This window comes from Diceros bicornis, chromosome 25 (genome assembly GCF_020826845.1).
Source record: "Diceros bicornis minor isolate mBicDic1 chromosome 25, mDicBic1.mat.cur, whole genome shotgun sequence".
NCBI lineage: Eukaryota > Metazoa > Chordata > Mammalia > Perissodactyla > Rhinocerotidae > Diceros > Diceros bicornis.
The window spans coordinates 9,475,575-9,490,933 of NC_080764.1; the positions used below are offsets into that span (position 1 = coordinate 9,475,575).

The 15,359-nt window shown below is 37.6% G+C and overlaps 1 protein-coding gene across 1 annotated transcript in view; it reads left to right on the forward strand.

The window, feature by feature from the left end:
• The first annotated feature begins 426 nt into the window (after positions 1 to 426).
• The window catches only part of ST13 (ST13 Hsp70 interacting protein), a 30,673-nt gene continuing 15,740 nt past the window's right edge, over positions 427 to 15,359 (forward strand). Inside the window, exons 1-5 of the mRNA XM_058568300.1 lie at positions 427 to 628; positions 6,234 to 6,291; positions 8,074 to 8,149; positions 10,088 to 10,158; positions 14,192 to 14,258. Of these exons, the coding sequence (XP_058424283.1) occupies positions 519 to 628; positions 6,234 to 6,291; positions 8,074 to 8,149; positions 10,088 to 10,158; positions 14,192 to 14,258 (382 nt within the window). The 5' untranslated portion in view covers positions 427 to 518. The remainder of the gene's footprint in view (positions 629 to 6,233; positions 6,292 to 8,073; positions 8,150 to 10,087; positions 10,159 to 14,191; positions 14,259 to 15,359) is intronic.

The following is a 15,359-nucleotide window of genomic DNA, read 5'->3' on the forward strand; positions in this document are numbered from 1 at the left end:
TTTGGCGGCCCCTTTTGGCGCCGCACGCCGGGCTTTCCTCCCACGGCGGCGCAGGATACTGACGTCACGCCCAGAGCTGTGACCGCAGCTCCCGCCGAACGGCCCTTTTGGCCTCATGACGTCGTGCTCCACTTAAAGCCCACGCTCACAGAATGTCGGACTCTAAATACTCCCTGCAGGGGCTGATACCTCCCGCCTCCTTGAAACCACCATGTAGGGGGTTGATCCTGGCAGGGAACTGGTTCAGAGTTAAGAATACTGTATAACAATGCGTGCGCAGAGAGGCAGGCAACAGGACGAACAGCCATGCTTCCAGAAGGTTCTAGCCAGTGCGCAGAAGCAGAGGTAGAGGGAGTGGGAATAAACAGGCGAAGGACCCGGGGTCACCAGACCGTTGGGTGGGAGGAGCCAGCGGCCGGGGAGGTTCTAGTCTGTTCTGCCTCGCGGCAGCCGCCCCCTTCTGCGCGGTCACGCTGAGCTAGCGCCCGGGCCCGGAATCTGGCTGCCGACTCCGAACCATGGACCCGCGTAAAGTGAGCGAGCTTCGGGCCTTCGTGAAAATGTGTAAGCAGGACCCGAGCGTTCTGCACACCGAGGAACTGCGCTTCCTGAGGGAGTGGGTGGAGAGGTGAGAGCCGGGCCTGAGGAACATTGTGGGTGGGAAGGGGAACGGCGGAGGGGGAGCTGGCCCGGGGCGGGGTGCGGGGAGCGAGGGCCAGCGGAGTCGCCGCCTCTTTGTGGCTCGCTCCCAGGCTAGGAAAGGGAGGCGACTTCAGGGGCTAATGGAGGATCGGGAGGCTTAGACAGTACTGAGGCGGGAAGGAGGAGGTGGAGCTGGATTCCCTGCACCCTGAGGTCGCCAGGCGTCTGTCCTGGCGAAATATAAATGCAGACGGTTGCGGGGCCTTGGGTACTGTGGACGTGAGGAGCGGGGAGAGCTGCAAGACTTAGCTTTCGCGTGGAGTTTTCTTTAAATCTCTGCTGTCTTGCTTAGATCGCAGTGACACGTAGCAGATCCTTTATGCGTTATTCCTTTAAATAATGTTGTCGTAATGATGTTATTGTTTAATGAGTTATAATAAAACTGGTAACTATTTGATTATAACTTGCAGCCATTCTAACTGCGTGGAATTATTTTGGGAATTACTTACTATGCCTCCGCAGTGGCAGTCACTCCAAACACTTTAAGAAAAGTGATTTTTCAAGAATCGGCATGTTACCATGATCTATTCTTGTTACCCTTAAAACTAGAGTACTTCGTTACTTGCACGGAATTAATTGAACAGGCATTGTGCCAGATCTAGGAAACAGTGTAAGTATAGTCTATTTAGGGATATAGTTGAATAAATGCAGAAATTAGTTTCGATATTTACCGTGTAATAGAGAATAGAGATGCATATTGGAGGGGAACTTATGGGAGAAAGGGAAATGTTTCCTAAGATGATTTTTAAAAATCGCTACTACTGGTGGGGAATTTAAAAGAGATAACATAAAAATTGCACCTCGGGGGCCAGCCCGGTGGCGCAAGTGGTTAAGTGCACGCATTCCGCTGTGGCGGCCCGCCCGGGGTTAGCTGGCTCGGAACCGGGGCGCGCAACGAGGCACCGCTTGGCAAGCCATGCTGTGGTGGCGTCCCATATAAAGTGGAGGAAGAGGGGCATGGATGTTAGCCAGGGGCCAGTCTTCCTCAGCAAAAAAAGAGGAGGATTGGCAGATGTTAGCACGGGGCTGATCTTGCTCACACACACACAAAAATTGTACCTCATTGTGATAAATAGTGACAGTGCAAAGTAATGTGAGTCCTAAGAGGTACTACCCTAAACATTGATGCATTGATGTTTGTTTTAGTAACATTTTCATGGGGGAAGATGAACTCATGATTACGAAATATTTGAAAGACTATTTTTTCCAATAAGCTAGTTCTAAGGAAGAAACTTTAAACTCTACCGTTGTGTGTGGTGGTATAATAATTTTTATCCTCTAAGGAGTTTCTCAATCTTTCTTTTCTCCGTCAGTTTTCTAGCTACTGTAGTGTAAGATTTTTCCTCATGTTATATAGGTAAAATTCTGAGAACACTTACAATTAATGTAGTAGCTTAGTAACTATTGTTAACGGTAGTTAGCAAGAATACCATTTTTGCAAATTCCTTGCTTTTCAACAGAAAAACCCACAAGTTATTGTTAGATAAATTTCAGGACTGCGAATTGAGGCCTAGATTTTAGTCTTTCTCTCTTGTGAATAGCTTGATAATCTAAATGCCTTGCTTAAGATATTTGTATGCCTTTATCCTCTTGTATCTACTCATTACAGGAAAGAGCCTACAATTAAATTGTTCCTAAAATTCCAGGAATTACCTGGCACCAAGAGTGAACATTATACTGAGTGGATACAATGTTTTGTTCCACTCCTAGAGAGGAAGAGGGGACGCTGTGAAGAAAAAGTTAAAACGTATCTAAGAACAATGTAATTTGAGCTGGAGTGATTATGGCTGTGTAGAGAATTCCAATTTAAAGTTGAGAAAATATTGTCAGGCGTCATTTCCCAAGAAATAGCCATGTATCTTACTTTAACGTTTCCTATAGGTAATTGCAGTTTTATTTTCTGGATACATTTATATTTTTCTTGCGGCATCCTAAATTGTTGATTTAAGTATGAGATGGAGCGCCTTGGCCCATGTAGGGGTCTTATTCTGAATTTAAATTGAGATATCAATGTAGAAGCTTTTGCTATCTCTATTTCAGTCTAAATTTAACCATAGGTTATTGTAGTCTCTGAGGCCTTTGCTCAAGGTGTGTCAATTCCTCTCTTGTCTGCTTTCATGTCAGTCTTTTTAAAGCAATTCAAAATTATAGGAGATTGGGCTGAATGTGGAGATTTCCAGGTCCAGGAATTAATATTACTAGACCTAATCCTACTATTAGGGTTCCTCAAATTGAAACCATTTTAGAGTTCTCCTCTTCTCCATACTAAATTAGTTACAGATACCCAGGCTTAGACGTTGAAGAACAGTCTATTTGTGTATTTGCCATAATTTCTACCATTGTGTTTAGCTTGAAATTTTATTCGATGTTAAGAATTTATTAGCTTAACAAACTTTTGTTTTATAATGTAAATTTATTTATTTATTTATTTTGTGAGGAAGATCTGCCCTGCGCTAACATCCATGCCAATCCTCCTCTTTTTGCTGAGGAAGACCCGCCCTGAGCTAGCATCTATTGCCAATCCCCCCCTTTTTTTTTTCCTTTTTCTCCCCAAAGCCCCAGTAGATAGTTGTATGTCATAGTTGCACATCCTTCTAGTTGCTGTATGTGGGATGCCGCCTCAGCATGGCCGGACAAGTGATGCGTTGGAGCGTGCCTGGGATCTGAACCCGGGCCGCCAGTAGCTGAGGGACCGCTAAGCCATGGGGCTGGCCGTTAACAAACTTTTAAATTGGACAAAGGGAAATACGAAGAAAAAAATTTGGGGCCCAGTAGTCAGTGGGGATCCAGGGAGACTACCATCTTTTCAACAAATAAGTTTTGGGGTATTTTTGTTTTACTAGGGGGAGAAGCATTGCCTGACACTATTTTCTTCCATTTAACAACTTTGTGTCTTGTATGTGCTTTAATCATTTCATTTTATGGTAATTTATGATCAAAGGAAGTATCTTTGTATTCTAATCTCCAGCACAGTGCATGACACATGGCTTTTCAGTAGATATTTTAAATGAAGTGAACATTTAAATGACGGATGCATTTCTACCCTCAACGAATTTAAAACATAGCACCCAGTTTTTTTGTACAGGTGAATAAGTAACTATTGCACAAAGCAGATTGAATATTACCAAATTAAGAGAATTATAAATGAAGTCTTGTGTGATCCCATATGAGGAAGGTCTCTGCACTAGTCCTAGTTGATTACATAAAAGTCTATACTGGCTATGTCCAATTTGGAGTTTTTGGCAGGGAACTAGCTTGTTCTAAATCTTGGAAGCATTAAATGAAATTTCTGTAACACCTATCAATTGGTGTTACCTTCCAGTAGTTAACTAGAATTGGAATGTGAGAAACTCTAAATCTAGCTCATGAATAAACCCTCCTGTGTTCCCCCTCAAGCTTTAAAATTTTTTATTTTGTTGAAACAATTTCTAGCCTCCAGAAAAATTGCAAGTACAACAGAAAGAACTTTTTTCCTGAACTATTTCCAACATTGTGCCCCCAACACCACTGAGTGTGTATGTCCTACAAACAAGGACAGTCTCTATACTACAACCATCAAACTCAGGAAACTAATACTGATACATTAATACTGTCTAATCCTCAGAATTACATGTTGCATTTCGTTGTCATGTCTCTTAATTGCTTTCATTTTGAAACAGTTCTTCAGTCCTTCCCTGGCTTGCATGACCTTGGCAATTTTGAATATTGTGGGCCAGTTATTTTATGGAATTTCCCTCAATTTGGGTTTATCTGATCTTTCCTTAGGGTTAGATGTAGTTTAATATATTTCTTGGCAGGATTATCACTTCCCAAAGTTTTAACATAAGTTAGACTTTTACGACTGTTTTTGGACATCATCCTAAGTACATTGCTGGATGCTGTATTTTGAAACTTAGGAAAAATACAGCTTAAGAAACCCTGTGTCTTCATTAAAATTTAACTGCAAAGAACTAGTGTTTGATTACTCTCTTTTCTTTGGAACAGAATTTTTAAAAATTTTGTTGTGCTTATATGTCTGTCCCTTATCATTAAATCTTTTTACTTTGCTGAGTTGCAAACTAAGATGTTTTGGATCATGTAATAATTTATTTGGCGTATGGGAGCCATTTTTCCTTATTAAGGGTACTTGAGTAACTGAAGATTTTTTTGTAACTATCACATTAAACAGAATGGGAAAAGTGTGCACATTTTTGTTAATTGAAGGGTAATTAAGAAGAAATTCCAAACTTTGTTTCTTATTACATTTGCTATTTTACGTTTATACTTTTGCTTTGTTTTGGCTTCATCAAAAGATAACCTTGAGAATGAAAAGGCAAGTGGCAGCGTGGGAGATATTTGCAACACATAAAACTGACAGAGAGCTCATATGCAGAATATACAATGTACACCTACAAATAAATATGATAGACAGCCTAATAGAAAGCTGGACGAGGGTTGAACTTTACAAAAAAAAGGCTATTCAGATAGCCAGTAAATATTTGAAAAGGCACTCAACTACAATGAGATACCACTACATACCTATCAAAATGGCTAAAAATTTAAGACAATAGTTAAGTGTTGGCCAAGGTGTAGAACAACTGGAATTCTTGTACACTGCTAAGAGAGGTGTAAATTGGTAAAAGAACTTTGGAAAACCAACATCCACTTAAGTGGAACCCTACATCCAGAAATTCCACCCAGCTGAAATGAATGTAAATGTGGATGTGATAACTGCAGTTAAAAAGAATCGACAGTTAAGTGTATTTTGAAGTAGGTTCCTTTCTGTTTTGCAAGTTAATCTGTCTCCTTCTTTTACATAAAGGTTAATGGCTTTTTTTTCTTTTTAAGGCAATTTTAGTTAAGTCTGTGTCATCTGCAGCTTTGAATATTTTAGTTACTGGACTGTTGCATGTAGCCCATATGCTTCAGAGTCTACCCCAAATGGAGCATATAGCACTAATTTTTTGTAGTCTTTTTTTCCCTTGTTTTTAAGTTATTTGTATATAATTCATGGTGTTGCCTCGAATATTTGGGAAAGAAGAGTTTGCAAGGCCAAGAGGAGGTACTAATGGGTGGTGTTGAGAAGGATAAGGAGAAAATCTATAATGTGAAGGGTATATGAATATAAGCAAGAAGAATCCTCATAGGTCCCAGTCAGAGGAAACAAACGTTTTGAATTATTATACTGTGACTTTATAATTATTTCATAAACTGTTTATTTGAATTAATTGAGCTGTTCTTGCTAAATGTCAGACTTCAAGTTTCGGATTCAAGTGTACCTACTGAATTCTAAACTAACAAGCTATACAAATGATTTTGTCATTGCATTTTTCTCTGCCTCTTGTCCCTTTTCTCTGGGAATGGGCACAGAGAAGCTATGTAATTATAAGCTGGAAGAAACTTATTAGTAATACTGAAGCATTCAAATTAATTGAGTTTACTCTTAAAGGTTTGAAAAGGTAACCATTTAAATGTCTGACTTTTTTCCCAGCATAAATAAGTGATTTTTAGTTTTCTAAACAAATATATCTTTTTTTCTCATTTTCCTCAAGCATGGGGGGTAAAATACCACCTGCTACTCATAAAACTAAATCAGAAGAAAATATCAAGGTGAGTTATGAATTTCATTTATATGTTTAGTGATAAAGTACTATAAGGTTTCTTAGGGGTGTTTTTTAACTTCTGCTCTCAAATTATCACTCCTGATTTCCCCGAGACCACTTGGAAAAGGATCTTGGTAAAATTTCTGTTTGGACATCAAGTCTCTGGAATCTGATTTAAAAGTGAGAATTTGAGGTTGAATGTTTACCATGTTTTAGAATAAATGAGAGAAAATGCTACATGTATGTTATATGCATGACCTATGAGTGTTAAGCCCTGTGATTGTGTGTATTTGTGGTCTTCATCATTGTCTCTTTAGCACCTAGCACAGTGTTTTATGCACTGTAGGTACTTTGTTTAATAATATTTGCAAAGTAAATGAACAATTAGCCCGAATCAGTAATTTTCAGGTTTTTCTGCCCTACTACCTGAGGAGTATTTGAGTGTGATTCATGGTGTTGTTTTAACATATTTGCCAGAAGGGTGTGTAAGATCAAGAGGAGGTTACCAGTAGCTGAAGTTTAGAGATGGGGGAGTGTACTCTTAAGAATGCTCCCTTCAGAATTCTTATTTCTCCCATTTTCTGCCTTCATGTCTAAAAAGATTTTTTCCCGAGTTTTCTGATTAGCCATCTTAAATTGATAAGAAAATTTACTGTTTTATTATTTAGAAAGCTGAACAAGGTTTATCTATTTGGATATGAAATTAGAAGTTATATCTTTGAACAAGTGAAATGAGAGAAGTTAAGCAAAAGCCCCAAAAGTAGTCTTTTTTTCAGATGAATGATTTCTCAGAGTTTGGTAGTTTCTGAGCCCTGGATAGGATATTTTGCCATTTGATAAACATGGATGAAGACAAAATTATATTTAACCTATATCTCTGCTAAAATTTTTTTATTCTGATTTAGAATTATGATTGGTCTTATTCTCAGAATATGCTAAAGCATCTAGCATCTTGCACATTGTAGGGACTCAAGAAATATTTTGTAATAAGGTGGGGATTTGATTCCTTTTTTTTTTTTTTCTGAGGAAGATCGGCCCTAAGCTAACATCTGCCAATCCTCCTCTTTTTGCTGAGGAAGACTGGCTCTGGGCTAACATCCATGCCCATCTTCCTCCACTTTACATGGGACGCCGCCATAGCATGGCCTGACAAGCGTTGCGTCGGTGCGCGCCCGGGATCCAAACAGGCAAACCCCAGGCCGCTGCAGCGGAGCACGTGCACTCAACCGCCTGCGCCACTGGGCTGGCTGCTGATTCCAATTTTTAAGAAACAGAGAGTAGCTGTCTAAATAACTGGTTACATAACTTATGCTATACTGAACAGTTGGATGAATAGATCTAGGTGGGCTGATCGTGGTATATTCTCTAAGATACACAGCATTGTTAAATGGAAAAGTCAAAGTGCAGAGTTGTCTTATATACATAGAGAATGTCTAGAATGGGATATACAAGAAACCATACTGGTTACTTATAGGATGGGAAGGAAATTTGGTTTTCCTCATGTGTGTATTTAAATTCTTTGGATTTTTGTATATTACAGTTTCATAGTCTCTTATTTACAATTCCAAAACTCAGAAACTCTTGAAAATGTGAAGATTTTTAGTAAATTTGGCAATAAAACATGATCTGAACAGACACGAGACTATAGTCTTTTTCCCACTTATTATAAATGCATTAACAACTGGAATATAATGGATGTGAACAGTTTATATGTAAATTTGTATAAATTAGTATATATGTTAGGTGTGTTATTAAATACTAATAGCATTGTTTGCCTTCCCTTTGCTAGGAAGAAAACACAGATAGTAAGAAGGAGGAGGAAAACGTAAAGACAGACGAACCCTCAAGTGAGGAAAGTGATCTAGGTGAGGAGATGGTCGTTTGTATTTGATTACCTCATAAGATCCTGTGTTGATTTTTACTAAATTGACTGGAGCAGCTCTATCTAATAGAAATATAATATATGCTACGTATGAAACTTAAAATTTTCTAGTAGCCACATTTAAAAAATAAACAGGTGAAGTTAATTCAAATTATATATTTAAACTAATATATCTAAAATATTAACATTTCAACATGTAATCAGTATGGAAAAATTATTAATGAAATGTTTTCCTTCTTTTTTTCATACTAAGTCTTCAAAATCCAGAGTGTATTTACACTTATAACATGTCTCAATGCAAATGTTACATTTTTGTTGGAAATACTTGCTCTATATTGAGAGGTCATGAAATTTATAGTTGAAAAAGTTGGGTCACGTCCCAAGTTGTTCTAAACATATGTAGAGGTTTTCCAATAACTGAATCAAATACCAAAATATTATTTTCCTTTAGTACTTGCGTCCATGTTGATAAAACTGGTTCATTTTAGAGGAATTGATTTCTATGCAGAATTTGGTTGTATTGTTTTTTGTTTTTTTTGTTTTTAGGCTGCAAACTGACAAAATCTCTTCGTAAATTTGGAAGTCCTTTGAAACTATAAATATATACCCCAGTTATTAACTGGGAAATCTCTTAATTCACAGAACCTATGTAAAAGCTAGTGAAAAGTACTTAGATTTTTAAAATTTTGCATCAGTTGATCATGGATATGGTTAGAATGGGCTTGTTTTTCGGGGGCTTAATTGAAGATCTGTCATTGTTTTTAGTCTTATAATTTTCTAACAAGTTCCATAACTATAATATTTTTTTTTTTACCAAATCTCCATCTAAAAGCATTTTCTTTTTTGTGCATGAATCAAGCTATTTTATAATTAGACAAAATTATAAACTCAGTTCCTGTTAAAAATGGATTAAAATTTTTTTGTTGCATCAGATGGCTGATTTTAATTTCATTCTTTTTTGACTGTTAAGAGGAAACTTCTTATCAAATTCACTCTATTTGCTAAAAATGTCTCTGAATATTGTCTATTCTTAAAAGCTTTCTATATATAACAGTTATTTTGTTTTGCTTTGCTGTAGCAAACAGTCCATCATGAAGTTTGCAACATTCCTTTTTCCAGTCTCTTTCTTTACTGTTTTGGTTATAATGCTAGCTTTGGGGCTCATTTCTGCATCAGTAATATGCCTTTATTTTAAAATTACAATTTATCCATACTATTTTTTGAAACAAAAATAATTATATTAAAATTAAATAGTTCCTTATGATTTACATCAAATTATCACTATAACTGGTGCTATCTGCATAAAATTTTTTTTTAAAAAACAGTGCATTGGGGCCGGCCCCGTGGCTTAGCGGTTAAGTGCGCGCACTCCACTGCTGGCGGCCCGGGTTCGATCCGGGGTGCTCTCCGGCCACGCTGAGGCCACGTCCCACATACAGCAACTAGAAGGATGTGCAGCTATGACCTACAACTATCCGCTGGGGCTTTGGGGGAAAAAATAAATAAATAAAATTATAAAACAAAAAAAAAACAGTGCATTGGTGTTTAGAACAAATATTTGAACTGGATCAATTTGTTGACACTGACTAAATCAGTGGTATGTCTATGCGTGATACCAGAAACTGTGCACTTGTCAACATTCCCACTACAATGTGATGATAAATATCTTACATGATGCAACAGTTAAAACGAAATGTAGTCTTACCAAAACAATAAAGTTTTGTTTAATGGGGAAATGTTTTACAATGCATCTGTTTAAATAAAATTAACATGAAGTAAAATATTCAGTTCGTCAGTTGCACTAGCGACAGTTTATTAGTTTTGAATTGCCTCATGTGGCTGGAAAGTTTATTAGTTTTTAATTGCCTCATGTGGCTACTATATTGGACAGCATGGGTCTTACTGTCATTTTCTTTGGCAGAAATTGACAATGAAGGTGTGATTGAACCAGACACTGATGCCCCTCAGGAAATGGGAGATGAAAATGTAGAGGTAAGTTTAGTAGCTTACTTTCTGCTTGTTGTAAGGGATGTGAAGGTCCCACCTACTGCAATGATATTAAATCTTTCTCTGACTTAAGGCATTTAGGAAAGCATTTTATTTTACTGTTTAAAATATTGGGGAAAATTCCCATTATTTTTAATCATATTCTCTAACAATCTCTGAAATCCTTATTTTTTGTTTACCTGCTTTTTCAATTTGCATCTGGTTTGACTGCTCTTTAGACTATAGAGTTCACCTAACATGTATATCTACAAGGGGAATTGCCTATTAATGGGATGTCTAATGCCAAATTGTGTTCCAAAATGGTTTTGTCACAGCAGGTACAATACTGCCTTCAAGGTGGTGAAAATAGGTTTTTGTGAGCTGGGCTTGAAAAAAACTTAATATATTACAATGGTTAGTAGTCCTCCAAAGGGTCATAACACATGAGCATATATGAAGTATATCTGTAGTATTAAGATGGAGGGGGTGAAAATTACGAAAAAAATGTCTACAAAGGCTCTTTGGGGGTTGGTAATGAAAAAAAGTTTGAGAAACAGTATGATATAGTAATAGCAGCTTAAAAGGTTGGTCCATATCCTCAGCAACACTTGATCCTGTCAGATTTCATCTTTGCCAATCTTATTGTGTGAAATGGTGTGTCCTTGTGGCTTTTAATTTGCATTTTCCTGATTTCTAATAAAGTTGGGTATATTCTGATGTTTATTCACAGATATTTGTGAAGTCCTATTCTAACTTAAATTTTTCTTCCTGGTGGTCATCTTTTTCTTACTGATTTATAGTTCATTGAATATTCTGGATACTAACAATTTGTCATCTGTGTGTGCTCCATATATTTTTCTACTAGTCTGTGGCTTGTCTTTACTTTCTTTACGTTGTCTTAATAAACAAAATCTTTTAGTGCAGTTAAATTGATAATTCTTTTATATATTATGCTTTATTATCTCAAGGTTTTAATTGCTGTAATATATTGTTTTTCCTTCTGAAAATTTTATGTTTGCCTTTCACCTTTAATCTACCTGTCATTCCCATTAGTGAAGAATTCCTTACCTCACCAATGCCAAAATACACTTGTTTCCATATATGCGTCGTTCAGTTTTGGTGCTCTCTTGTTCTACTTGTCTCATTTTTTCCATACACTAATGACACATTGTCTTACATAGCTTTATACTAAGTCTTGTTATCTGGTGGGGCAAGGACCCCCCCCCCCCAACACTTTAGGAGTATCTTGGCTGTTCTTGGCCTTTGTTCTTCCATATAAATTTTAAAATCAGATTGTCAAGTCCCTGGCCCCCCCCCCTGCAAATTAGGATTTTTTTTTCCCCTGTTAGAATTGCATTAAATCTAAATCAAGTCAGGGAGAAGCTACATCTCCTCATTGTTGAGATTAACTATCGATGAATGTGGTATCTAATTTTTAGGTCTTTTTTTTTTAATGTCTTTTAAAAGCTTACTAACATTTTCTTCATAAAGATCTTGTACATCTTTAAAAACAAATATAAGTACTTTTTGTCACTATTTTTAAGAGGAATTTTTTTAAATTGTGTTGTGTTTATTAATGGTGCTGTGTCATTTCAATGTGTCTAGGTTTATAATGCTTTTTATTTATCCTACTTAAAATTTATTGGGCATCTTAAATTGTAGGGTTGTTAAACTTTCTGTAGCTCTGGAGCATTTTCAACTAGTATCTCTTTCAAATATTGCCACTAACCCATTCTCTCTGCTCTCATTCTGGAGCCCTAGTTAGATACATATTAGACTTTTTTGCTATTAAGTTCTATATCTTTATCACTGCTGAATTATGTATGCTTTCTTTGTCTAATCAGCTGTTTCATTGATGTAATTCAAATGCTTATGATTTTTATTTTGATACTTTTCACTTTCTTTTTAAAGTCCATTTGGTTATTTATAAGTCTCTTGCTCCTTACTCATTTTCAGAACTTGCCTTTATTCTCAAACACATTAATTTCTTTGTTGTTCTCTATTGCTGGTCTTATTCTTCTTTTATTTTTCCTGACTCTTGCTCATTGAGGTACTTTGTGGAGTGTGTGTGTGTGTGTGTGTATTTGGACCATGAGTTCTTTGAAACTTCACCCCTGGAAAGTTTTTGAGGCCTGGGTAGAAGGTGTGTTCCTCCAAAGAGGAATATGTTTGCTTCCATCAAGACTCTGAGTTGGGGCTACCGACTCAAGGACCGCTTTAAATTCTCAGCGTGGTTTTTTTATTGTTTGTTTAACTTTACAAGTAATGTGAAGTCCAGTGGAAAAGCTGGTTTGTGGTTATGAATTTACAGGGGAGATTTTTTTTCTCTCTTCTTGGCTGTCCCTTTCTTCGGAACAGTTTATCTTTGGTTTACCATTTTGCTTGCAGGTATAGGCATTTGGGGTTTCAGATTTATTTTAGAAGGTGTATGATTAGACCACATACATTTGCTTTACCTGAATCTAGACTTTGTTGAATGTGTCTTGCTCTACCTTCAAAACAGAATTGCAAGGTCACCAGGTTTGACTCCTGCCAGAAGAGTGAAAGCAGATGGAGCACTTGGCTACCTCGCTGGATTTCAAGCCATTATTTAATCTTGTTCTTTGAGGATTTCTACATTCTGAGATCAAAGATGGCTTTTAAAAGGTGGTTTTTTAGACTTGTTCAGGGTATCATGTGCACCATGTTGCCATAAACCAGTCTTTTTTTTTTTTTTTTAGTTACCCTAGCTTTGTAGGATGTCTTACTGTTGGGTAGTGTGTCTTCCTTTGTTCTTTTAAAAAGGTTGTCTTTTTTTGTTTTTTTGGGTTTTTTTTTGTGAGGAAGATCAGCCCTGAGCTAACATCCATGCCATTCCTCCTCTGTTTGCTGAGGAAGACTGGCCATGAGCTAACATTTGTGCCCATCTTCCTCCACTTTATATGGGACGCCGCCACAGCATGGCCTGACAAGCAGTGTGTCGGTGCGTGCCCGAGATCCGAACCCCGGGCCGCCAGCAGCGGAGCGCATGCACTTAACCACTACGCCATGGGGCTGGCCCTAAAAAGTTTTTTAAAGTTTGTCTTAAACTTGTAGGAATTTTTGTGGCAATTGCTTTGAATTTATTGAGTAACTTGGGGATGCTTTGAAATATTCAAAATCTTTCCATGAACAAGGTGTATATCTTGTCTCCTTTAATAGAATTTTACTCCTCCCACCCCTGTGAAAGTCTTGTGTGCTCTTAGAATGGTATATTGTTCTATCATATTTTATAATTGATTTTTGATGATGTGGAGGAACTCTGCATTTGTTTTGATGTTGCTGTTAGTTTCTGAGAACTTGATTGAATTGTCTTAGTAGATCTAGTACTTGTCAGTACCATTGGGTTTTCTCAGCAAATGTAAATAAGACTGCTTGGTACTTTCCTTCCAATGCTTAAAGCCATCAACTCATTTTCTTAATGAATTAGCCAGCACCTCCAGTAATATTGAACACAGTGGTGGTAATAGAGTGGATTTTTTCCTTTTATTAAAGAAGCTGCTTCTTAAGTTTCCATTTTAGGTAGGATGTTTGCTGTAAGTTTTTGTTATTAGTAATCATTGTACTATCAGCAGTCTTTTACAGTGTTTATTCTGTCTAGTATAGGTACTCAATAGATGTTTGTTAGAACAAAAGAATGACTTGTTTCTCTTCTGAAGATTCAAGCCTAAAAGGAACTAGCTTTAGTTACTCCATTGTGAGGAGATTGAGTTTTAGTGTTTGTGAATAACCAGGAAGGAGTTGGTAAAACCAGGGCAAAACAACTTGCTCAGGTTAGGATGGAGGGAAGCAAAGGTCATGTCTAAGGCAGACTGTAGGGAGTGAAATTTATTGTTTAGTATGAAAGATTAAAGCTAATCTTGTGTAATTTCTTACTAATCAGTTATCCTCTTTGCTCCCTGGAGACTGGAGAAAGTGAGCGAAAGTGGGAGTTGTGACTACCCCTTCCCTAGGAAAGTCTAAATTCCTTCCTCTTCTGCTTTCTCTACTATTTCTAAGTCGACCTTCAATTTCCCCGTAGATAACCGAGGAGATGATGGATCAGGCAAATGATAAAAAAGTGGCTGCCATTGATGCCCTAAATGATGGTGAGTGATTTTTTTTCTCTTTAGTACATTTCTCTGGTAGTCTGAATATTCTCTTCTCTATTGCAGTAACTGTTAAATAGTGGGAACGTGGAAGGGAACTTAAACTCATTGAGTATCTTACACTGGAGAAGAAAGTGTCCTATTCGCTGCCTACCTCTTCCCCATTGATAGAGGCTGAAATCACTCAGGAATTAATTACCTTGCCTCAGGGCATAGACACATCCTGATGTGACTCAAAGACTGCTTTCCTGACTGTATCCTGGTGTTTCTCTATTGAGAAGAGGTTTTAAAAGGTGAAAGGGGGGCCGGCCCCATGGCGTAGCGGTTAAGTGTGCGTGTTCCGCTGCTGGCAGCCTGGGTTCGGAACCCTGGGCGCGCACCAACGCACCACTTGTCAGGCCATGCTGTGGCGGCGTCCCATATAAAGTAGAGGAAGATGAGCACAGATGTTAGCGCAGGGCCAGTCTTCCTCAGCAAAAAGAGGAGGATTGGCATGGATGTTAGCTCAGGGCTGATCCTCCTCACAAAAAAATAAAATAAAAGGTGAAAGGCTTTCAAAAAAAGTGGTATTAGAATAACTTTATGCATAGTAACACGCTTAACAAATGATGTCCATAGGCATAACACTCTTATTCTAGTCTCTACATGTTAGATCCTCTTCAGAAAATCCTATCAGAGTGGGAGAGTGCTGATATTAAGTATAATGTTATAATCAGTTATAATCAGTAAAATCATTTATTAACTTGGGTACTCGGCAAATCCCCCCCATAGCTGTGTGGTAGTACATCACAATGCCATTGTTGAACAGATGCTGTTGTATAATGCTGATGTGCCTTTGGACTTCATCTGTAGACTTAGAAGACGACTGAAGTTTTATTGCAGAATGAGTTCGGTATTGATTACTGTTCCAAGTTGGCAAATATATTCACTCCTTTTTTTGTAATCCTACTACCTTCTTAGTTTAGGTCCTTATCATAGGTTTATACTATTGAAATGGCCTCAGTAGTGTGCCTACCTGAAATGTCTGTTTCCTTTATTGCTTTCTGTTAACTGTCCCTAGATTATTCTTACTTAGAACTGCTTTTTATTGTTACACACTCC